Source organism: Megalopta genalis, chromosome 3, assembly GCF_051020955.1.
Source record: "Megalopta genalis isolate 19385.01 chromosome 3, iyMegGena1_principal, whole genome shotgun sequence".
NCBI lineage: Eukaryota > Metazoa > Arthropoda > Insecta > Hymenoptera > Halictidae > Megalopta > Megalopta genalis.
This window is the reverse complement of record NC_135015.1, coordinates 29,192,401-29,218,035: the sequence shown is the minus strand read 5'-3', so window position 1 is coordinate 29,218,035 and position 25,635 is coordinate 29,192,401. Positions and strand designations below refer to the sequence as shown.

The 25,635-nt window shown below is 38.2% G+C and overlaps 2 protein-coding genes across 3 annotated transcripts in view; both read right to left on the bottom strand.

Annotated features, from left to right (window-relative positions):
- The window catches only part of LOC117222050 (TWiK family of potassium channels protein 18), a 66,331-nt gene extending 60,096 nt beyond the window's left edge, over positions 1 to 6,235 (bottom strand). The window contains exon 1 of one of the 2 annotated variants that reach the window (XM_033473513.2): positions 5,510 to 6,235. The gene's annotated coding sequence lies outside the window, so the exon portion shown is untranslated. Of the gene's footprint in view, positions 1 to 4,963; positions 5,075 to 5,509 lie in introns of those variants that run through there. The other variant, XM_033473515.2, reaches the window with a different exon arrangement.
- A 10,907-nt stretch (positions 6,236 to 17,142) lies between these two features.
- On the bottom strand, positions 17,143 to 25,368 carry LOC143258925 (two pore potassium channel protein sup-9-like). The gene is made up of 3 exons (XM_076519476.1): positions 25,232 to 25,368; positions 24,009 to 24,193; positions 17,143 to 17,249 (listed from the first exon to the last, which is right to left on the bottom strand). Exons 1-3 carry the CDS (start codon positions 25,366 to 25,368, stop codon positions 17,143 to 17,145), a joined length of 429 nt encoding a protein of 142 aa, XP_076375591.1.
- Positions 25,369 to 25,635: the final 267 nt, after the last annotated feature.

Sequence of the window (25,635 nt, the reverse complement as noted above, 5' to 3'; positions counted from 1 at the left end):
ATACGTCATCATCTCCCACCCTTAAAGCTCTACAACTGTTGTCTTCAACACTTTTGAATTTATTGTATAACTTAAAAGTTATACGCGATGCGCAAGTGAAACGACTCACCCTGTACATACCTCAAGGCTCTGAACACAGAACGCAGATCTAAATTTCACGCGAGTTTGGTCAAAATCACAGTGTTTGCGCTCCGCGCTGTTTTCCTGGAGGAACAGTCAGGGATAGGCGGTAACGGTGTACCAACAGGACAAGAAAAGCGACAACTAAGGGATCACCGCGGCAATTCATTTCCCCTATCTGCGCCGGCCGTTTTGCAAATGGTGAAACCGTTGGAAGAAACGGCGATTGCTCGTTGAACGTAATGGAGTGGCGTAGATAAACACGGTACAAGGCGGAACGAGTCGATCCTCCGAGACGAACAATTTTCACTTAGCGCTTCTCCCTAACGCCGTCGCCGCGCGAATTGTTTGCCTTCTACTTCGATCGAGAGTGAGAGGGCGAGAGAGAGAGAGAGAGAGAGAGAGAGAGAGAGAGAGAGAGAGAGAGGGAGGAATCTCGAAGGATTCGAGTCGGTCGTGGACGGATACGAAGGACTAGGAAGCCGTTCGGAGCCCCTCTTGAAACGTTGCAGACCCTCGAGGGCCTCGAACACGGGACTCCAGCGACGGGAATCGGTTTTTTCGGGAGAGATTGTTCCTGCTTTAAGAAGGGTGCCGAGTGGATTCTCGCTCGGATTTTTCAAATTTTTTTTAGCCCCTTTACAAGGCCTCAATTAAACGGAGTGATACCGGCGGACGCGCGGTGATCCAAATCCAGGAAAACACGAACTAGAATCGAATTTTCAACGTTCGTGAAAAATGTGTGGAACTTTGATCATAGATTCCAGTCAGCTCGAATCGTGTTTCAAATAATTTGATAATACGGTAGAATGTCTATTTTCGAACGATTGCATTGTGTAGGGTGACGTGTTCCAATTTCCGTGCCATTAAGCCAATTTTTGCACTGACGAAGCTCTCATTAAATACTCTAATTTACATTTAATGTATTAAAACTAAATATCGATTTTTCGGACATTTCTGTCTTCAGGAATATTTTTATGTGCGAACGAAATTAGGCATTTAATAGTGTCTTTAATGGAATAAAGAAAGGTGTTTTTGACATTTCTTTCGATTTTTGGCGAGGCATACTACTTATACTCGTCAGAACTGTTTTAGCATCAATTGATAACGTAATAACATAATAATATGATAAAAAAATGTATAAATTATCAAATTATACATAAAACTTTTTTTGTCCAATACGTTTTTCATCTGGAGTCACAGAAATTGAGACAGACACAGAAATTGTGACATCCATCCTAGTTGTCCTTTACCTAATTCAATTTTCGTTTAGTTTCTAATCAATTTCATACACTTTCTAGTCAGCGACTAAAGAGCTAACTTGTAGCTATAAATCCCGAAAACGTTAGAATAATAAACATAATTTAACACCTTGACATCGTTCTTCTCTATTTCCTTATTTTTTCGATCTCGATTTTACTGGGATTATAGCTACAAGGTGGAGTTCGCGCCAGGCAGCAATGAATCATGCAGGAGCGAGTTTAGTAGAACATGTAGAAGCTTATTTTAAATAAATAAATATATATGTATATATATATATATATATATATAAATAAATATATTTGTGAAAATATATATGTAAATAAATATATATGTATATTTATTTATTTATATATTATATATTATAATATTTATTTATTATATGTAATAATATTTATATATTATATATTATATATAATATAAATTTAACAAATTTCAATAATTTATAAATAACAAATTGTAATAATATTTTATAAATAATAATTTCTTTGTCGTACTAAAAAAGTAACACCACAATCAGATACATCCTAAAAGTCACCTAAAACTGTTTCAGTTACAACGAAGAATGCGAATATAACAAAACTATTAATTTAGTTTGCGTTTTCGGGGATCGATACCATTGTGTGCAACGTTTCGGAAAATTCGAGCCGCTTTAGGGGATGAAATCGAAGAATTGTCCAGTACTCAACGCATTTGCGATTTTGGGAGTGGCAAATTAATACTGATCATTATACTGCGGATCTTTATGCAAAATAAAAATGATTGCCATCAATTGCAACAAACATTAATCAAAAGGAAATTTGTTTCTTCTTTAAATAATTTCAGTGAGTTGAAAATAGTACATACAGTAATAGTACAACCGTTTTTATTATAAATGCATAAAATCCGCGGTCTAGTAATCGTGTTCTCTTGGAACTACTTCGCCGTTTACAATTTCCTGCAAGAAAAAAGAATTCATCAAGGGCTTAAACCACAAATTTACCACACCAAATCTTCTTCACCTATAAAGTGGTTAAACATCTTTAATTGCGATTTTCTTGGATTCGTCACAGATACGATCCAACAAAGGAATCGTAACTTAAATAATCCTTGTTAAACGTTTTCACTGCAATTTCTGTCGGAAGAAAGTACAGCTTCTTCTTGTACAGCAATTTTTCCCTAATCCGCGTTGAGATTGCGCATAAAATTGGACAATTTGGGAAGAGGAGATACGATTATTCGTTCGTTTTTATAGTTGTCGATCGTCAACAACTATAAAAACGAGACGCAAGGCTCGAATAATCGTATCTACTCTTCCCAAATTGTCCATTTTCGTTTCCAAGCTGAGCGCGAATTAGGGAGAAATTACTGTATCGCGAACATCCTGCCTTCTAACACTGACAATAGTCCCTCTAATCTATTCTTTAACCCCTTCTCGTATTATTTATCGTCAGAGTCACAACGATAAGAAGTTTTTCAGTCGTAATATGTATTCGGATATTCTGTTTTATGATGCTTGAAAATGATACGGGTAGAAAAAGTTCTCCGGCACAATTTAATTCTTTGGCACGTGTCAGATTTCATACTGCGGGAGAAAAAGTACAAGAAAAAGAAAACTTAAATTGAAATATACAGTTCCCGACAAAAGTGTTCGTACAGCTTTTAAAACGCAATAACTATTTTAAAACTGAACTAAATGACTTGAATTTTTTTTAGATGATAGAGGGACTAGTCTACTAGACGATGACTGAAATGCTTCCTTTTTTTTAATTTTGTTATTACTTGGAATAACAAAAAAATAAAAATCCCTCGATTTTTAACTTTTTTATCTGAGGTTATAACGAAAATTTAAAAAAATGTCTTTCGTAGATCCCGGTAACTTATACCCATGTTGAAAATTTTATCGAAATCGGTTCACGTTGTTACAAGTTACAACAAACTAAAGGTCGCGAAAATCGCAGCTTTATCATGATTTTGACAAAAAACTGTAAGAAATCTGCAGTTTTTAAAATCCTTCGATTTCGACCTTCGACCGATCTCGATCGAATTTTCAGCATACATATAAGCTACCGAGACCTACAAAAGGCAATTTTTAAATCTTCTTTACAGACTCAGATAAAAAAGTTAAGGAACGAGGATTTTTAATTTTTAATTTTCATTCCAAGTAATAGCGAAATAAAAAAATGCTTTTACCCATCGTCTAGTAGACTAGTCTCTCTATCACATCTGAAAAAAGTTAAAGTTATTTAGTTCAGTTTTGAAAATGTTATTGCGTTTTAAGAGAGGTACGAACACTTTTGTCTGCTACTGTACGTAACTTTATGGCGTTTTACTTAAACCTAGTCATTAGCCCCTCGCACTCAAAGCCGAATCAACGCAAAATTTAATAATAGTTTTCCCACGGTTTTTCCACTTTATACGACCTGGCGCATTTTATGCATATAAAATTGAATGTTATGACCCGCGCAACAGTCGCGCTTTCAACGCAGCTCTTTAAAAATCTAAACAAATTTGATTAACAAAATCATTTTGACACGCGACACAACAATTTTTAATGCCGCCTCGGCGTCGCCGCTGCGAAGCGCAAACGGTCGAGGCGGCAGATTCGATTAACCGACGGAATAATTTCGCGGAACAAGAAGAAAAGAGGGAACAGAATTACATTAACAGGCCACTGCCAGAAATCTCCATCACGAGTCGGACTCCTGAAAGTACGACAATGGGCCAACCACGAGGCCACGAGTTCCATCCCTTTAGTTTTGAAGTGAAGCCCTTTAAATCTTCGAATTTCCGGGAAATCCTCGTGAAATCCTATCAGAAACAGAATCGTTGCTCCAAGAGGGTTAAATCCGAGCAAGAAGATCTTCCTCGACCCAGCAAATGAAGATTTCCGCGGCTCATCCGCGGGATTCTCGCCGAAACTACAAAACACCTTCGCCACCTTGCCGCCTCGCCGGCGTCGATAAGGATCAGTCCTTCGAGCAGCGCAACGAAACAGATGATAAGATGGATAGAAACCGAGAAAGAATCCTCGCCGACCAATTACGTAAAAAGATCCGTGGCACGGTGCTCGCGAAGCTACAAGTTTCTCGATAGGATAGCGCGCGGACGGATCGGCATGGGGTTGGTGGCTGCGAAACGGGGGTGGGTCTGTGTGAAAAGGCGAATGAGAAGGAGAGCGTGGACGTAGAAGCTGTGCGAGAAAGAAGGAACAGATGGAGAAAGAAAGAGAGACAGAGAGAGCTAGAGAGTTAGAGAGAGAGAAAGAGAGAGAGAGAGAGAGAGCAAGAGAGAGAGAGCAAGAGAGAGAGAGAGAGAGAGAGAGAGAGCGCTAAACCAGAAAAAGGAAAAAAGGAAAAGAAAAAAGGGTCGATGGAAGAAGAAAAGCCGAGGAAGGGGTTTCCGTGTGCTGGAATGACAACTATAGCCCAGCTGTCGTCATTATGAATTATCTATGTAGGAGTGACGCCTGCGCTTTTACACGCCGCGAGAGGCAAAAGCGAATTTCGCTGACGAATCGACAGACGCGTCCTACTGTTGCGGATCGAACAACAACAACCGCCGTCGTCGTCGCCGCTTACGTAAAATCGTTCTCGCCATTCACCTGGGTACACCCCTTTCGATCGTTGCCAGATACGCCACCGCACGTTCATTCCCTCGGCACGACCGGCCAATTTACAGCACCGCGGCGATAGCTGGTTCAGAACTGACTAGCGCCGGAGTCACGCGGAGGAGAAGCCGACGGGTGCCGCAGCACGCACGCCGCGTGATTCTCGCGGCTAACGACCGAGCTGGGCCCGAGGCGACGATCGTTCGACGACGATCGGCGTGTCGCACCCGGCGTTTGACTGTTCGCGATCGACCAAGCAATTTCAGCCCTCTGTCATCCGACGATTCCCGACGAACGTGCACAGCCTTTGTCGACGCTCCCGGCTAGGCCGTGCGCTCGATCCGTCGGCGTGCCGCCGCGACATAGCTCTGAATCCGCTTCGGAGCAGGACGCAGCTCGTGATCCGCGCTCGCCGAACGGAGAGCTTGGGGCCGAAGTTGTCCGGAGTGCGCGAAAGGCACGGCGGCAGAGGCCCGAGACTGCGGTAGAAGAATCGATTCGCGAACGTTCGGAAGTGTCGGCTACCTGACGACTACTCACCTGGGCAACGATCGTTCCCTTTCGTATCGCGGCTCAGCTTCGCGGCGTCGCCTCGGCGGGCATATCAAGCGGGTTGTTCCGCGTCGAAACTTTCCCCCGAGAGGACCTCTTCGGCGGCGAGAGCGATCTCACCACGGCGCGGCACACGTGAAGCAGCACTCCGCGAACCGATCCTCTATCGCACTGTCGAAGTCGTCCCACTCGATCTCACACCGATCAACAGTCTCCCTGTGGCTGGCTAGCCGGCGGCGGCCTTTGTCGCTCCGCTTGACCCACAAGCTGGAACTCATCTGCCGGGGCTCCGGTGGACACCGCAGCGTCCCAGGTGGCTGGGTCCTCGGGATCGGTCCGCAGCCGGTGATCTCGGACGCGGTCGGTTCGCTCCAGGAAGAGAGCTAGCTGGCTTCCGATCGGCCGCGGTTGGCGCCATAGGGCCCCAGGGCGCAGAACGGCGGTCTAGCTGGCTTGCCACGTTGGTTCCGCGTCGGGACGCAGCATCCTCTTCGGGTCGCGTGCTCGCAGCGGGCTCTGCGGGTCGGACGATGCTCGCAACACCTTCGGTCAGGACATCCGGAGCGGCGCCGGCTCCTGGTCGACGGGATATCGACGCGGTTCTGCGAGCGGTGCCGAGCCTGGACGAGAAACGGCGGTCGTCGAGTGCCGTGGGAACTGTCTGCCGTCCATGAAGAGCGTCGCCGGCACGGACGCACCCCGTAGACGGGCCGTGCACGGCGCAAGATCAGCTCCGGATCGTGCACCGGCGCATGCGCGGCCTCGTGCGGTCCGATCGCCGCATGAAGGAACGCCGCAACCTCGTTCCGACAGCCTCCGCTATTCCGAACACCCCCGCCGGACGGCTTTACACCCCCGCCGACCCACCCCCGGTGGCCAGCGCGCACTATTCTCGCCCTCGCCGGCCGCCGGATCTCCTTCGTCTTCCTCGACGAGCGCGAGATCTGGCGAAGGCCGAGGCCACGCGACCTCTGCGACGACCCCTTCGCGATCCTTCCTGACGACCTTCTTCTTCTTCTTCTTCTTCTTCTTCAGCTTCTTCTTCCTCTTCTTCTTCTTCTCTTGTTCTTCTTGTTCTTCTGCTTCCGCCGCCTCTTCACCGCCAGGCGAGATTGGTTCGACGAACCAAACGGCATCTCCGAACTCGATCCGCGCCATCAATGATTCGTTAACCTGTTGGCGGTTCATGTACGGCTAGATCGGTCGAGGATGGGCTTTAAGGGGTGTCGGAGATATCGGTTCAGCTGGACTGAGGATGATTTGAGCGACACGGTTCTTATGGTGCGCGCGCTCATTTCGGAGTTGAACTGTCGCGAGTTGCTCTCGGAATGGTCTTCTTCTCGCGGATGGTCACTGCGGCTGACAGTCGCTGTCGCTGACAAGGGACGCTGTTTAACTCGGACGACAAGATCGCGCCGATCTTTTTAAACAGAGTGATGGTAGGGCAATGTGCGGTGACCAATTGCTCTGGCTTTGGTTCGTGTTTGTCGTACGAGACGTATCAAATTTTTGTATTTTTTTATTCAGTTTATCTTTTCGAATAAAAGGATTTTATATGTATTCTTATTATGTACAGGGTGTCCCGAAATTGTGGTACTTCCGAGAAATGAGGGATTCCTGAAGATATTTGGAGTAACTTTTTCCTGTACGAAAATTTTCTTCAAGGCATTATTTAACGAAAAACACTGACCAATGGGAGGTCAGCTGATCTCGCCTCTCATTGGTCAGTATTTTTTGGTAATATCTCGTAAACAAAGCCGCGGATTGCATTTTCGCCAAGGGAAAGGATATTTCAAATAACCTCAGGAATCCCTCATTTCCCGGAAATACTATAATTTTAGCGATAACAATAGCATATAATTTATTACAATAATTGTTATTTTTATACTATAATTGCGCCTGAAAACAAACCAAAGGCACAGCAATTGGTCGCTCTGCAGTAACCAGTTCCATTATTTGCTACAAAGAGCATAGAAATGTAAAGTAAAAGTGCTATCAGAGCCTGATAGCACTTTGTCGCTTACCATAAGGTGGGCCTGCATAACCTCAAATCTCAAATCATCATTTTTATATTTTTAAAGAGAAAAAATGGGAATATGAAATTTTATGAAAGCTGCCATCTTTAATAAGAATTTTTGAATTATATGAATTGATATATTGTTAATTTAATTCAGAAAATTTACTAGAAAAGAGAAACAGATTGGAAACCTTGTTAAAAGAAGCATAGTAATTGTAGGTGATACTTATAAGGCAGAAATAGGGGGCACAGAAATACGATGCACAGAAATATGGACAGATACAGAAATACGGTGCACAGAAATATGGACAGACACAGAAATACGGGGCACGGAATTATGCGCAGTGCCTCTGAAAGGACGCAGAATTAGAGGCAAAAACACCTTTCTTTATTCCATTAAAAACATTATTAAATGCCTAATTTCGATGGCGCACAAAAATATTTCTAAAGACAGAAATGTCCGAAAAATCGATACATATTTAATTTAAGTGCATTAAATGTAAATTACAGCATTGAATGACAGCTTCGGCAAAGCAACAATTAGCTTAAAAACACAGAGATTGGGACATCTATCTTGTTTCAAACAGTACAGTAGAAAGTTAAATTGCGCAAAATCTACCAACAAATTATAAATTAATAATAATAAGTATAAAACAATCTAACAATGATGATATAAACTAATAAACTAACATAAACTGACACAAACTAATATAAACCAATAAATTAGAACACTGAAGTTTCGCACGACAACTCCCATAATTCTGTGATTTCCGTAAGGGAAATTTGGCCATCGCTCTGTTCCTTTTTTTTCATCCGTGATTGTAAACAAGCGATGCGCTCAAAAATTCAAGGTACGGTGTAAATTCCCCATTCGACGCTGTTGTCGTATATTCGTGTCGATCGACTATCGTGGCGCGGATATGGAGTACAAGCGCAAAAATAGTACAGATACAAATACGCATTTGCGTAGCGCTGTGGAACAAAAGATGTCTCTATATATTTGTCGTCTCTATGTTTCGTGCGTAAAAATCTTGAAAAATTTTCGCGAAACAAAATGTTTGCGCCCGATCACTCTGTTTCCTCTTTGCCGAAGCTATTCGCGAATGGGATCAATTTTGATTCCTATTTTCGCGTTTCGAATGTTTGGCCATTTCTCTCGCTGTCTGAAGATAAATAGCATGATTTCGTGCCAAACAGCTTGGACAACTAAATAACAAGGTAAAGTCGCGCGAAGTTTTATGGAAAGCGTGGCTCGCTCACTTCGCGAAATTTCTATAAATACAGATGCACGAGCATCGGCAGCCGACCGACGATGAGACAAGAGCTTCGAGGAAGCCACTCTCCGCAATTCGTTTCGGCAACGCGTTCCATTCTTCGGGATATTCAATTACCAACAGCGGGAAGGTTGACAGGTAAAGTTCTGTTTATAAATGTCCCGTTGGCACAAAGTGTCTCGCTTGGATTCGACAACAAGGCAAATATACCAACGGTAATGCGCCTGAAACTGCGATCTCAAAGTCACGAGTCCCCGGAGAAAATTAAAAGGATTCAAAGTGGCTACGGTCTGGCCTCTCCTCTCTCTCTCTCTCGCTCTCTCTCTTTCTCTCTCTTTCTCTCAAAAATATCCATTAAAATATTAGTGGAAGGATGATCTTGACTGTTTCAGTCGAAAGGCGTGAATTGAAAGGCTTGAAATCTGCCATAGTTAATCCTGTTTCTCACGGTTTAATAAATAAATTTAATAAATATTAAAGAGTATTTTTCGTCGCCAAAAATACGCGAACTCCATCGTAAATTCATATTACCAACGAACGGTTGAAATTATTTCCCTGCCACGAAATTACATTTACGATAAAGAAACTGTTGCGAGCGTGACCGCTAACAAATTTGTATAAGTTACGCGCGAACCGCGGATTTTACGGGCTCGTGACAAAAATAAATAAGTGGGACGCAAGATTGTGAAAACATTCGAGGAATTTATGGTGATATTATATACATTTTTTATATGAGCATTGACTTCGAAATTGCACGTATTGGTGTATGTTTTTTTTCATCTTGGATGAACAAATTGATCGCAATCATGGTCACCGTGGAACGATTTTTTCTTTTTTTTTAATTTAATTGTTTCAGTGTATTCGGTGCCAGCAATATTAACTTTGGGAGGAAAACATTTTTAGATGTTATTCGAACGTTGTAGTTCGAGATGTTGTAGTTTCTTCGCAAAATATTCTAAAGTAAGGTAAATCAAAAAGCAATTTACATAGAATATTAATTATTACATTAGGATAATATTGCACTAATTGTTACTATTTCTTCATGACGAATATACTCGTCAAAAACAGCTGACTGGGTAAGAAAAATTATGTTCTATATTTTATATATTATAATATTATTATAATATTATTTATTATATAATATAATATATAATATAATTAATATAATAATATTATTGATATTAATATTATTAATATTATATATTTTATTATATATATATATATATATATAAAATATATAAAATATAGAACATGATTTTTCTTACCCAGTCAGCTGTTTTTAACGAGTATTAACGAGTATTGTATATATTTTATTATATTTCATATATATATATATATATTATTTTATATATTTTATATTTAAATTATATATGATATGAAAGTGTTCTATTTAAACAAAATACGAAGAAAGTCAAACATATACAACTTAATTATAATAACAGTAATTTACACACTTTTCAAAGAGAGATTATAACAGCTAACTGATTAATTAGCTAACTGATTAGATTATAACACTAACTTTTATTTTTCTTCCATTTCTGTTCTTTTTTGCAATTCACTTGACAAATGTTCCTTTCGCAAGAAAATCTCTAATTTTACATTCACATTTGATTACCGCGCGATCATTCAAACATATGCATTGCATTTTCGAAGACGGGGAACATAAATCGCTGCAAATTAATGAGAAAAAATTAACCGTAGAGAATGATCTGCACGAATGATATTGCAGCTTTCCGGTTAATTTTATACAGTTCCATTGAATAAACACTGTCCTCGACGTTCGAGAGTCGTCGCTCTCCAGGAAGGGAGAGTACTTTTGAGTCAGGTCAGCCTTCTCTCGTGGAAACAGAATATTGAAAATAAACAGGAGCGTTCTCCGCTTAACGAGCTTTTATGTTTCCCATTTAACGGGGATACGCATTAATTGAATTCGCGGGTTAAACGGGGATTAAACGATTCAGAGAGAAAAATAATTCGAATTATAGTCGTTCGGAGATCGAGAATCCTAATGTCTCTTATCAATTAATTATTATCTTGGGAAAAATGAACTAAACGAGTAAAAGTTTAACCGAAATATGTTTTATTATTAGAAGAATGAACTAAACGAGTAAAACTTTAATCGAAATATATGTTTCATTATTAGAGGATATACATATATATTTTCCATACAAGTTTGTATATTTTGCATATTACATGCATGTACACAATTTTGTATAAATTAGATGGAGATTATCAGAATTTGCTTAAAATCTGGCAATCTTTTACTTTAAAAGGGTAAAGTATAGTTCTCACTCTTACTAACGGCCCCACCGCCACAGCTAGTAAGAGGGGGAAGACACAGAGGCGCTTTCTTGTCGCGCAAGGACTATACTTCGATTTCGTTGTGCTCTTCACTATCACTTTCTCGTGACGTAGTGTTTTTCTGCAAAGAAATTCTACAAAGAAATTCTGCAAAGAAATCAAGAATTTCAAAAATGACATTAGAGTAAATATATGTATGCTCAATTTGTGTGTTTAAATCAATTTTTTTCCGCCAGTTGGCATCAATTTTCAATTAAGCATTTTGAAAAAAAGAATTGTAGTTTATTGTCCCTTAAATTATGTGCGTGAAATCTAGTACATGGAAGTATTATGTAAAGTATAATATTAATAATCGAATACTTGAAAAGTTTATAAAGTTAATAGAGTTTACATTTAAAGTTTCATATTTTAAAAATATATAGAGTCAATATATTAAAAAGTTAATTGAGTTTAATATAATTGCAAACGTGTACAAATATTATATTTGTGTAATATATACAATATTATATTTGTGTAACATACAATATTATTTTTTGTTTATTCAAAGAAAAAGTTAATATTTTAATAATACTTTTTTCAATTAGTTTGTGTAATTTTAAATACATTTTTATGTACTTCACATTGTACACGATATTAAATACATTGATTAGACACAATTTTACGAATTGAATACAAATTAGTATTATGTACAGCATAATATTACTATAATCAAATACTTAAAAAGTCTATAAAGTTTATATAGTTAATAGATTAAAAAGTTAATACAGTAAAAATAGTTGTAAACGTGTACAAACATAATATTTGCATAACATGTATAATATCACATTTCGTTTCTAATGCCAAAAAGTTCCTATTCAACTAACAAGCGCCATATGTATAACATAATTACTTCTTCGAACGATTCGTATATAATATTAAATATATTCACGGAAGAACGAAAGTCGTGGTGAAGCTCGGAGAATACGAGCACAGTTCCCGATTCTCACTTTTCCCCTCGACCAATTAAAATCGCCAAGCACAGCTGCTATTGGCGACAGCTTATTGACTTCGTTGTTTGTTGTCAACCGAAGTTCCCCGGTTTCTTGTTCGAGCGTCGAACAACAAAAACAGAGGTGCCGGGATAATCCGATGTCGGAGGCTGGGAAACGAGCTCGAAATATTGGGAACCCGGATTAATTGGGGACATTTCCGCGCTGAATTCGTTAGTGTCGCTATGCCGATCGCGGAATTCGTTAATATACAGCGTGACGCAGAAATCTGCGCCGCCATCTAGAAAACAAATTAACTTATAAACAATTCGGAATGTAACGCGCGGGCCCTGTTACGCTTATACGAGATTTGCCGGCGACGCGAGATAAATAAAAGGCTCGCAACAACAATACTGCCCGTTGCAGCAGTCGTAATAACAGGCTGGTTTGCAGCCGGGAATTACTTGCTTTTACGCAAAGAAAATAAACGTGACGTTGGCCTGTTGATTTTTAAGTCATTGCTGTGCGTGAAAAGATTCAAGAAAATTCGTCGAATATAGAATCTAGAGCGAAAATATTTGTCATGGAACGTTTTTCAGAGGGTGTAACATTTCCAGTGATTTTATTACAATTTATTAATTTATTTTATTTTATTATTTTATTTTATTTTTTACTTATTTCATTACAATTTATTATTGAATATTTATACCATTGTTTGATAGATTGATGTTTCTAGATAACGTGATGAACTCTGAAATGTTTATTTAACATGAGCGAAAGATAATACGAGTAAAATAGTGATTTTAATTATTATTTTATTATATTTTTATAATTTTTATTGTGTCTTTTGATCTATGCAGAAAAGGTTTTAATGAATAATTACTTTTCTTTTTCATTCTTTTACATTTGTTAATAAGAAACATGGATAGTTTAAAATATGTAACATTAACATTATAAATTTAAGCGAAACTGTAAAATTACATTTTTTCATTTTTATTTTCTGTTTATATACACGTTTATACTATTATTGCATTATTATTTTCTAATTGAAACATATACACGTTTTCCTTATCATTATCACTTCATAACTGTTTGTGCCCTGACAATAAACGATACTGAATAATCGAAGATTATTGAAGAAAACTGTTTTAAAAAATAATAACAGATTACCGGAATATGCACCATGTATTCCTTAATTCTTGTTAAAGGTACAAATAAAACATATTATGTGCAATCTGTAAAAGTAATATAAACGAAATAAATATACAGGGTGGGGCATTTGAAAAGAGACACCCGAATAACTCGCTTGGTTTTAACAATAGAAAAAAAAGTGTCAAACAAAAGTTGTTTGACATCGAGGAACACATAATATAATGTCAATTATTTTTTTATAGTTCGAAGCGTAGAGGACACGTGAAGGTCAAACTTGTTTTATTAAACGGGATGACCAAATTTTGTATACATATTCCGATAGATCCTTTCGAGATGAATACAATGATCTATAAACAAAGCTCATTCTACGTGACAACATACGAAAAACAAATTCTTCTCCATGTAGAGATTGAAAAATACATCATAATAATGTGGATTAATCACCGTCAGCTGCTTGCAGTTATTAATTACACAGCTTCATCCACTTCTAAATAAACATTCTAACCAAGCAGTAAGAGTAATTAGGGCGTTCTCTAGCGAAACTGATTGCGGGACGAAAGGAATTTGTCGTTCGAGGTGCGTCGTGTCGGGTCCCGTCGATCCATTTTTTTTCCGGCTTCTCATAACATTTCCCCCTCGAAAGAAGATTTCATATTTCATCCGGGCGTTCGCTCCCTTTATCTATTCCGCGGGTCGTCGCAGATAGAAACAAGCTTCCCTCTTTTTGCAGGTGACAGCGCGCTCCCGGAAGACCTGCCCCGAACGTCGTCGCCGCTGTACACCGCCATTTTTTTTTCTTTTCTTTTACCCCCTCGCGGCGGACATCTTGCGTGCTACATCGCGACATCTTGTCTCCTGTATTTCCTGTCTGGCGGAGCTCCCGGAAAAATCCTTCGAGAAAATTGTTTTGCGACGCGCAACAGATCGAGCAAGAAATTCCGATCCTAAGAAGCACCAGCGCGAATTCAACCCCCGACTGTACATTCAAATTTCTTGAGATTGGCTGTCCTTAACCCTCCGCTGCCGTACTGGATCACTTTGTTCCACATCTTTTCTCAGAAAAAGCGTTATTGTCACGAGATCAATGAGATTAACACAATCGACCGCTAAAATTCCCACAAAGTCGAAGCAATTTAATTAATTAAACCGAAGCTAGAAGGTTGAAATTTATCATAGTGGATGAGATTAGAACTCTTTCGCATCCGAAACATTCTGGACAAATTCAGTTCGTACGAGGATATTACAATGAAAATGAATTTTCAAAATTGGTCAGAAATTAGTGTCACCCACGAGTGACCGACGTGTTGAATTCGAGGTTTCTTCTACGTTCGAGCTCAGATTGCGCACGAAAATGGACAATTTTGGGAGAGGAGATACGATTGTCCGAGCCTTGCGTCTCGGTTTTACAGTTTTACAGTTGTTGACAATCGGTAAATGTAGAAACGAGCCGCGAGATTAGGGAGAAATTACTATACTTCGAAGTGAGGCAGACACGTGTGTAGATGCCAAAATTGAAAAATTACGTTTGTTTATAATATTTATCTTATAATATTCTAATAATATTCTATGCACCGATGGGAATACGGTAGTATATTATTTAGGTACAACATCTTTTTATAAATAGTTGTAAATAGTTGTAGAAATCAATATACACGGCCGTTCAAATGTATATGGACGTTTTTATAGCAACTAATTCATAGAAACAAATTTTATACAAACTACGAAATATAATGTGTATTGTTATTGTTAAATGATTATTGTTAAATTCTATCGTGAATGCACGTATATATGTAATGTACCTTGATAACATCAAATTAACCAATTTAAATATTTAAATCCTTTAAATAAATAAGAGTTTACGCAGGAAAAAGATTAAAGGAAAACATTTGTCGAAACATTTATTTTGAAAAACATTTACGGGAAGTTTTTCAATCGGAGTGGAACTCAATTGACAGCGTGTTAAATTCTATCGTGAATGCACGTATATATGCAATATACCTTGATAACATCAAATTGAACAATTTAAGTATTTAAATCCTGTAAATAAATAAGCTTTTACGCAGAAAAGAAGTTAAAGGAAAACATTTGTCGAAACATTTATTTTGCAAAACATTTACGGGAAGTTTTACAATCGGAGTGGAACCCAATTGACAGTGAAATAAGTGAAAAAACTAACAGCCAGGATGCTGAGAAGAAGATATAATTGTTTCTTTATTATTATTGGTGAGTTATTTGATTAATTACTGATTATTTTGTACAAACTATCATCAAGTTTATTAAAGACTTCATAATCTTTTTGTTTATATAGTTGTAAGAGTTATATATATGGGAGATGTCCACATACTTTTCAGAGGCAGTGCAAGTACCAATGCATCATGTGGAGGACAAGCAATGTACTGCGAAAAGACTTGGGTTTGACGGATACACCACACGAACTTCTGTTATTAGAGTATACTCTAAAAATAAATATTGGAAATAAGCGAGGCCTTTTATATTTTCTGTACTTTGATATTTTTAAGTAATTTTCAACAGTTTGGCGTTTATAGTGCTTGCAGATCTAAAGAATCTTCCTACAACTAAAATGTGACGCATACAGGCTTTTTTCTTCATAAATTCATGTATTATTATTATTGTAAGAAATAGACAACTTTGTTATGTTTTTAAGCTGTTGTGGCCTTAGTTACATGTAAAGATAAAAATAAATAAAGTTTTGTTAATAGTTTGAAGACAGCAGTCTTTCTTCTTTCTCTTAGAAAATTACATTTTTTGCACTTACATTGCTTTTTACAACGCTTCTTTAATTATAATCTACAATTTTTGGAACTGAATGGTATTACTAGCTTTCGAGTGACTGTCGTTTGAAAATTGAACTAGAAATGACCTAGTACGATATACAGGGTGTCCCAAAATTATGGTACTTTCATAAGTTATTATTAAATTATTATTATCAAATTATGGTACTTCATCCTAAATGAGGAGTTCTTGAGGTCATTTGAAGTAACTTTTTCCTTAGAGAAAATGCAATCCGTCATTTTGTTTACGAGTTATCAACAAAAAACACTGACCAATGAGAGGCGAGCTCGGCTGGCGCAAGGCGGCTCGTGCTAGCCGAACTCGCCTGTCATTGGTCATTGTATTATGTTAATAACTCGTGAACGATGCCTCGGAGAGAATTTTTGTCAAGGAAAAACTTACTTCGAATGACCTTAGGAACTTCCCATTTTCCGGAAATACCATAATTTTGGGACACCCTGTGTCGTAAATTCTCTTTAATTGACCCTCAGCTTGGAAACAAAAATGGACAATTTGGGAAGTGGAGATACGATTATTCGAGCCTTGTTTTTATAATCGTTAATAATCGACAGCTATAAAAACGAGTCGCGCAGCTTGAATAATCGCATCTCCCCTTCCCATATTTTCCATTTCTGTTTCCAAGCTGAGAGACAATCGGAGAGTACTTACCGTACTAGGTTTTGAAAGGCGTTCGAATACTTTCGCGAGAATGTCAGCTTACTGGAGCAGCTAGCTTCTTGCTGATAAATGTGTCCGAAAAAAACTAGCATTTTGGCGAACCACGAAACAACGCTATCTCGCGAGCTGGCTTTGGAACCAAAATGTCCGAGCATCTCTGAGAAATATCCGTGAAAGTCACTTTCTTTCTGGCCAGCCGTCGTCCGGCAGCGTTCAAAAATCGCCCGAGGACTCGGCGCGCCGTCGGAGGACATTTTTCACGGGGCCGGCTCGCATAAATCGAGCCTTCGATCCCGTATTTCGATACGGCTCCCTGTCGATCGTCGTAAGCCCGGCACGATTACATTCGCCGTAGATATTCCATGAATAAAACGTGACGGGATTGGACTCACCGAGCGTCGCGCAGGTGTGCGGAGCGTTGCCTGAGACCGGGCTTGGTCACCTGTCACACCGGAAGATATATTTAATGGTACGCACCAGGGCGTGCACCTTCGCGATCACCTCCTCTTGCATCAGGTTGAAGCACATCGCTATCAACGCCATACCTGTAACACACGGTGACACCTGAGTTACGGTTTTCCGCGATCCTCGTCGTCGTCGTCGTCGTCGTCGTCGTCGTCGTCGTCGTGGTCGTCGTGGTCATGGTCGTTCGGAAGCAACTCGAGCGTTTCGATTGCATTGATGTTTATCGCCTAATTCCCCCCTGGGTACAACAGTCGAAAGGAGAGCAGAGGGATGGCATGGTCGATCGGATGATTGCATTTTAATATCGAGTTACGAGGGTATCGAAAACGTCGGGATTATCGATGTCCCTCTAGTTGCTCGTTGCCTCGGACCGGTTACGAGCATTTAGAGAAACGGACCGTCCGTTTGAGTTGTTGCCGTGTTTATGAGTTGACTGGCCGATGGACTGCTCGGTCTTTGACCAGCCTTAATTAACACGTGCCGAGCCGATTTTGCTCGATTTTTTGCTCAGGCCATTTGACGTTTTCTACTAAAGATTAATATATGGTAGATAATTATTAAGTGGTATATTTAACGAGCATAGCACGCGACGACTTAAAGACGTCCATGTAACGTCCATTTTAGGTCTGAACGTCTTACGACGCAAAATGGACGCCTTTAAGATGTTCTGTTTCAGATGTTAAAATGACGTCTGGTATAAGACGTCTTAAAGACATTAAAATGACGTCTGGTCCGAGACATCTCAAAGATGTCTCAAAGACGTCTTAAAGACTTATCTGTACCTGGTACTGAATTTACCTAGATTCTATGCCTCTATTTTTATATTATAATGTCTGCTCCAATTAGCAATTTATTCAATCAATTCCAATAAGAAAGCCTCCACAATTCCAACCATTTCCAAATGAAAAATTTGAAATAGATGATCTCGATAGCTATGGTAGGTTTCATTTTAACACTAGATGTACGGCATCCGTCAAAATGACGGGTCACTAATTTTTTAATTCACTATTATTATAGATACATTTACGAGTTATTTATTCAGTTTATACGTTACTTACGGCAAATATTACAAAAACACTTGATAAAAATCAGAGAACAAATGTCTCATTGTTACTTTTATAAATTAATATAAAACAGCTGTTTTTTGGTGTTAAACAAGTTAATCCCCGCCAATGGACAAGGAAAATTTGCGAACAGAGGCGGCATACAGTCCCCGCCGAACGAATCAAAACAAAACAAAGTTTCGCACAACTCGCGCGGCATCGATCAGTCCCCGGGCACTCTGATTTCCATAAAGAGACGCGGCTCGACTATGAATATTTCGAGAACCGCGACGCGTAATCCCGCAGCGTCGCGACGAGACGCGCGCGTCAGTTCCAAGACGCGATATCCATGCCCGCTGAACTTTTGTCCCCCGGTGTACAAAGTGCCGAGGTTAAAAAGCAATCGATCTTGCGACCCTTGACACGCTTCCCGCGCGCTTTCGGCCCTCGAATTCTCATTAAGTGGAAGGGTCGGTCCGCAAGGCGGAACTTATCGCAATCGCGAGTAAACGACGCCGCGCGCGACGACCTTGCCGAAACCGGCAGACGTTCTTTCTCCCCGCGTTCGGATATAGCGATCCGGCGGATCGACGATCAACGATTTGCGGAATCGACGATTTCGCAATCCGGCGAGCGATTTAACCGGCGCGAAACAAAGCGAAAGCGGCCGGACGTCGGCCGCGTTTCAGCGACTGAACGCGCGCCGCGTCACATCGTGTCGGCGTCGCGCGGATCCAAAGCGGCTCGAAAGCGGATCCGGAGCGGATCACCGGGGATGGTTCGGCGAATTAGAGTAGCCGTTCAGCTCTTTCGAAACGATTAAGTCCGGCCGCGGGACACCGTGTTTCCCGGTGCCGCGCGAACGTGAGCTTCGCGCGGAATTGCCGCGCGGAAATTCCCGGCAATCCGATTGCCGTCCTGGCAAAGAAACAATTACGATGGGAACACCCGCTCCTGTCTGCCCGGCTGCCTCGTCGATAAACTACGTTCATCGATAGTTTTTAAATCTCTCTCTCCCTCTCTCTCTCTCTTTTCCTCTTTCGTTCCTTCTTCTCTGTCTCCGGCGACCGAGCGATCTCTCTTTCGCCGCGGTTCTCCCGCTCTGGGTTACGAATTATTGATACCGATCGATCTTTTGTTTCATTGTTTCTTTGCTGGAAGCGACAGAGAATCCGCCATTGATCGTTCCAGGCGCGGCCCGGGCTTCGGATAGAGTTTATTCGTCAAACGTCCGTTCTATTTTTCGTGAAAATAATCGTTAACGTCTACCGTCCCCACGGTGAAATATCATTTCGATACTTTATTGTATCGGCCGTTCTATTTTCATCCTTTATACCGCGCCGTTCCGAGCGGCCCGTGTCGCGTATTCGGCGAACAGTGCGCGAAATTGCAAGGTTCACGGTGAGAGGAGCGACGAAATCACGCATTTCAAGCCGAAATTGCGGCGATTAGCGTGGATTTTTATGCGAAATCAGAATTGTTTCGGGTTAACTGCAAGATACGGCGGCTCTTATGCTGACATTTACGTCTGCCATGAATTATTTTAACAGTAAACCAACCAGCCACCAGACGTGACTAGCGCGTGTTTCTTAACGCTCGCGAGACGGTGGCTAGATCAACTTTGATCCGGAGAATTTCAATTGTTCGCTAGTTAACGCTCTATCCGCGGAAAGTCGGTGAATTTTGAAAAAATCAGATTGCTGAAAAATATTTAATATTTGCAATACTGACGATAAGATTTTGATAAGAAGTATGTAACGAGGATTCTAAGGATTTCACAGAGGGATTCTTTCGAATATATAACGAAATTAAGAAGAATTAAATTGTGTTTAAAAAGGTATTAATACCTCTCTAGAATATAGGGTCAATTAATCAATTTTCGGCAATTAAATATAATGAACTTCTGTTACATTAGAAATATTAGAAAGGATAATAAGTCTGCAAGGAATTTCTTCGAAAATATGTGTTGAAAAATTGCTGAAGAAAGTTTGAATGTTTCAGATTGAAAATTGTTCTTTATTAATTTATAAAGTCTGCGACATACACAGGCATGAGCGTTGAGTGGTTAATAAATTCTTATTTTCTATAAAAAAAATGTAATGTCATAATAAATCATTTAAAAGTTAACGTCAGGGGTGACTGCCTTAAAATTTCATATTTACATTTTTTTCTCTTGAAAAATATATCAGAGTTGATTTAAACTTTGAGGTTATGCAGGTCTAACCTATGGTAAATGTAGTATCATAATAAGTAATTTAAAAGTTAACGTCAGAGGTGACTGCCTTAAAATTTCATATTTACACATTTTTTCTCTTGAAAAATATATCAGAGATGATTTAAACTTTGAGGTTATGCAGGTCTAATCTATGGTAAATGTAGTATCATAATAAGTAATTTAAAAGTTAACGTCAGAGGTGACTACCTTAAAATTTCATATTTACATTTTTTCTCTTGAAAAATATATCAGAGATGATTTAAACTTTGAGGTTATGCAGGTCTAACCTATGGTAACCGGCTCAGTAATTAACGCCTCGAGCGAAAAATAGGTTCACTTTCTGTGCACAATAAATAAACTACTGAAACAAAGATTCAGACAAATAATCACTGTTTTGTTTTCCTATATTGTTAATACCTTTTACCAATACAATTAACATTGTGATGTCTTGCCTAGAACAATTTACTTTACTGAATATTGATCATTATTCGTTCAATATTTTCTTAAGCTTTCTCATAAGCTTTACAGAAAATTTCACGAATTCAGTAACGAAAAATTGAAACAATTTTTGTGGTATTTTATGAACTTATGTCTGTTATATGTATATTAAATTTTAACGAATAAACAATTAATTGAATTTAGATGCAAACTGTAATGCGTCGTATTCGATAAAGTTAATTATACTTGAAAATATAGTTCAGGCACAGTAATTGGCTATCCGATAGTAACTGGCTCCGCTATAAAGTGAACTGCTTTAAACGAAAATATGTCGTTCTATCGGCACGTCAACTTTAACGTTCACGAACTTTAGTTGTAATGAGTTGAAATTAATACAACGGTATTTAAAAATATTCTCTAAAAATGTTTTTAATATCTACACTTGATCTACTTAATAGTTTAAAGACTGTATAAAATTCAGGATTCGAAAAAGTTTCGAAAATTAACTACAAAAAATAAACTACATTGAAATTTTTATCTGTGTTACTATATGAAAATGTTCTCATATTACAAGTTCCAATGAGAATAGATATAAAAGAATTCTTGAGAATAGAGGTTTTGGTTTGACTGGAGTTAATGACATTTAAAAATAGAAATTTTTCTTTAACGGAACAGATATTTCGTTAATTAATATTTATAAAGTTCTCAAACACTATTAGAATTGTCAAATATTAGTTAACGAATAATACTATAACGATATTAAATAATTATTCTGGTCGGAAATCAAAAAGTTATAAAATATTGTTAAATTAACTCAGCGCCTGTAGATCTAGCGTCCATCTGTTATAATAATTCAGTGTTTTACTTATTTTGTAAAACCTTTAAATAAACATTTCTAAAAGGATTTGTTCCCACGAAATTTTTAATGCGTATTTTGTAAAATATCTGCTCCACGAGAACATTGAAAAAATTCCAATATTTTTGTCATAAAAGTTTCACGGCAACGGATAAAAAAACGTACATATTGGAACAGAATTTTCTCACTATAGTACCACAAAATACAAATAATTTATATCAATTACAGAGATTCTGTTATATTGAATTTCTTCTTTTAATTATCTATTTATTATATAAAGCGAATTTTATGTCGTTTAATTTTAATTTGTCTAAATTTGTCTAAATCAAAATCTAAGTCAAAATACAAATAATTTACATCAATTACAGAGATTCTGTTATATCGTATTTCTTCTTTTAATTATCTATTTATTATATAAAGCGAATTTTATGTCGTTTAGTTTTAATTTTAATTTGTCTAAATTTGTCTAAATCAAAATCTAAGTCAAAATACAAATAATTTACATCAATTACAGAGATTCTGTCACACATATTGTATTTCTTCTTTTAATTATCTATTTATTATATAAAGCGAATTTTATGTCGTTTAATTTTAATATGTCTAAATCTTGACGTAACTTTTTAATTCATTTGGTAAACTCGCTTCGAGAAATCTATATTCGCGAAAACATTCGCTGGATGTTTGTTAGAATCGGGAGGCTCAGCTTAACTGCACCCGTGCTTAAACTAAGCTGCCCTAAATGCCTAAAACCCAAATGACACGAATAAATATCCGTGGATCATGTTGCTTTATATCTTGTTTTATTTTCATATCTCTAGTTTGTGTTAGAGAAGTTAGTGTTATTTTTTAAATAGCGTATAAAAGAGCACGACTGGAAGTTGATATTCAAAGAAGCTGGTCTGTTAATTATCTTGATTCCTGCTTAGATAACAACAGACAATAGGGATAATAGACAATAGGGATGATCAGGATCAAGCAGGATAACGATCAGAGAAGCCGGAATCAGACCGAGCCAGGATAATTGGGTGGCCATGTTGAAACGCTTTTAACATACTTATTGACAATTATGACATACTTATCGACAATCATGTCATATTTATTGACAATTATGACTCGACTGTGGATCTTTATGCAAAATGAAACTTTCGTTGAGTAACTGTATAAAACAAGAATTGTATAACACTGTGTTTCTTCGTTTAATAATTTTAATCAATTGAAAATATTGTAATAATGCTCTTAAATTCTTCTAATGTTTTCAATATTCTGTATTTTTCTTATTAATATTTGCAATAAATTCGCAGTCTATTTATGACATATTTATTGATTAAATTTCTGAACGAAAATTTCTTCAAATCGATTATGAATCGATTTTTCCCGTAGGCATTTTTAAACTTTTAAGGACTTCAATGAAAAATGGACGATTATACTTCACAATAAACTGTTTTATAATTTCACCAAGCGACGATTGACTCTTCTGAATCTTCGTACAAGGTAAAGTACCTATTATGAAACACCGCTCAATTGTGACCCTTACGTAACAAATAATAGAAAGCACAAATGATTGAATAAAAACTAGATAAAGCATCTGAAAGTAGATGTAAAAATTCTACCTATATTTTTTATTTGCTCATACAGATACAAAAAAAAAATTGTTCCTTCGAATACAGGCGTTTCTAAACTGGAACATACTGTTCCATATTGTGTACTTCAATTTGTTTTACCGTCTTGATATATGAGCCGTTCATTTTGAAAGTGGCATAAGTCACTTTTTCAAAAAGATCGAGTTAATGGTAACACTAATTACAATTGAACGGTATCTTTTCATTAAAAAGAAACAAAAAACGAGTGACTTATGTCACTTTCAAAATAAACGGCTCATATGGAAAACTTGACATCCATGTTTCATACTCAATGTCCATAATTTGGAACAGACATTTCAAATGACCAACGTTCCATATTAGGTACACGTTCGCACTTTACTATTTCATTCGTAACAAATAAATATTTCAAAGTATATCACGTCATCGAGGAATGTCGATCTACCAACAAATAGTATAAACATGCAGCGATAACATTTTGAAGTTGCAATAAAATCGACGATAATCTTACACCCCTCGAAAAGCGTTCCATAATGGACACTTTCACCTCGACAAAACGCATTCAATTCCTTACGCTATCAACTTTCCAAGTAAAATTTAGTTCGCAAAGATTACTTCGAGAGTGTTCATTGTACATTTCGAAGATTAAACGCGGAAAGCGGCGAAGCGTAAAAATGGAGGCCACTCACCGAGCATCAGGTACATCGAGCAGAAGATGAAGGACAAGTCTAGGCCCTGTGCCGCGTAGATTTTGTCGCCGGGTACGATATCCCCGAAGCCTATGGTCGATAAGGAGACGAAGCAGAAATAAGAGCCGTCTAGCATGTTCCATTCCTCCCACTCGGAGAACAGGATCGCTCCGCCCCAAATGTATCTGGAAAAGTCGTTCGAAGCGGCGAACTTTTAGAACCGGAAATTCTGCCCGTTCGATTCACGCTAAATAATTCCGTGCTTTCGGCTGGAACTTAAGCGGCCTAGTTGCTGCACTCCGAATTAGTATTGCGCCCGGCGAACGATTCGAAATAATGACGAATTCCCGCTAAGATTTACATAATCGAACGTTAACTCATTCGAATCATTTTCAGGAATTAATTTTTACCGCTTTCTATTTATTTTTGCTGTCACTGGAAATTACACGTAAAACAATTTCGAACAATTTCAACACTGATCTTGCTTGCAAGGATTTACAAATTCCTTGTCGCGTATTAAACGAGATTTTAAGTGGAATTCGGCGTTTCGAATAAATATTTATCTAAGATAATTATCCGAGTGAATTCCTTTTGAACGAATATTTTATTCGAATAATTCTCATTATTTCTCACAAATTGTTCTATCTATTTAATAATTCTTTATTCGCGTATAATTCGAAGAAGTAATATGAAAGAAAGAAATCGATAAACTATGAAAAAGCAATTTATATTCCATCATTTTTATACAAGTCAATTATTTTCCGTATGAATTCATGTACGAATCAATTCTTATTCGAATAAAATCTTGTTCGAATGAAATTTTATTCGGATAAATTTTAATCTAGAAAAATTACTCATTGAATGTATTCGATAGTGTCGAATAGAATTTTATTCGAATAAATGTTGATCTAGATAAATTTTTCAAGACAAATGAGTTATTCAAGTGAACTGTTTTAGATGCCTCGCACTCTATATAAATTGATGCTCCTTTCTTAGAATTATAATCGAAAAACTTCTAATCATTATTACTGTGAAGAAAATGGAACGGTAAGAGGTCAATGCAGTTGCTAAAAAGTGAATTGTAAAATGAATTGAATTTGAATTCGATGAAATATTGGAGTAAAAATATCTTCGAGTGCGAATTTTCTAAACGAAGCATCTGTTTGGTTGAAGTTGAAAATTTGTCGACTGCAATATCTAATCAGAATATTGTTAACACGAACCCGACCATAATGGCGACGCACAGTGTCAAAGGCACGGTGACTTGCTGAGGATCGTAGCTGCTGCTTTCATCATCATCATCGTCGTTCCCGTCGTCCTCCTTCGTCCCGGCGCTACTCCCGAAACTTTCATCGTCCATACTCGTCGTATCTATCTCTCTGCCGCGCATATTAACCAGCTGTTCACCAAAACAATCCTAATCAGCGCTGTACAATTATCAAACCATGGCAACGGAAGCGAAACATCGAGCATAAAGCATCGAAACTATTTAACCCGAGAAAGATAACCTACGTCGCAGAGGCGCCTGCGAAATAAACAACTGACTGCACCGTGGATGACGCAAAGACTAGAAGCACCCACTTTGCCAAGGCATGTGCGAAGCAACATTGAGAATATTTTTTCAAAA

Coding starts and splice junctions, on each gene's coding strand:
- LOC143258925 (XM_076519476.1), bottom strand. CDS start 25,368: ATGGACGATGAAAGTTTCGGGAGTAGCGCCGGGACGAAGGAGGACGAC. Junction 24,194..25,231: donor TGCGTCGCCATTATGGTCGG/GTTCGTGTTAAC, acceptor CGACTTTTCCAG/ATACATTTGGGGCGGAGCGA. Junction 17,250..24,008: donor CTCGATGTACCTGATGCTCG/GTGAGTGGCCTC, acceptor CGTGTGTTACAG/GTATGGCGTTGATAGCGATG.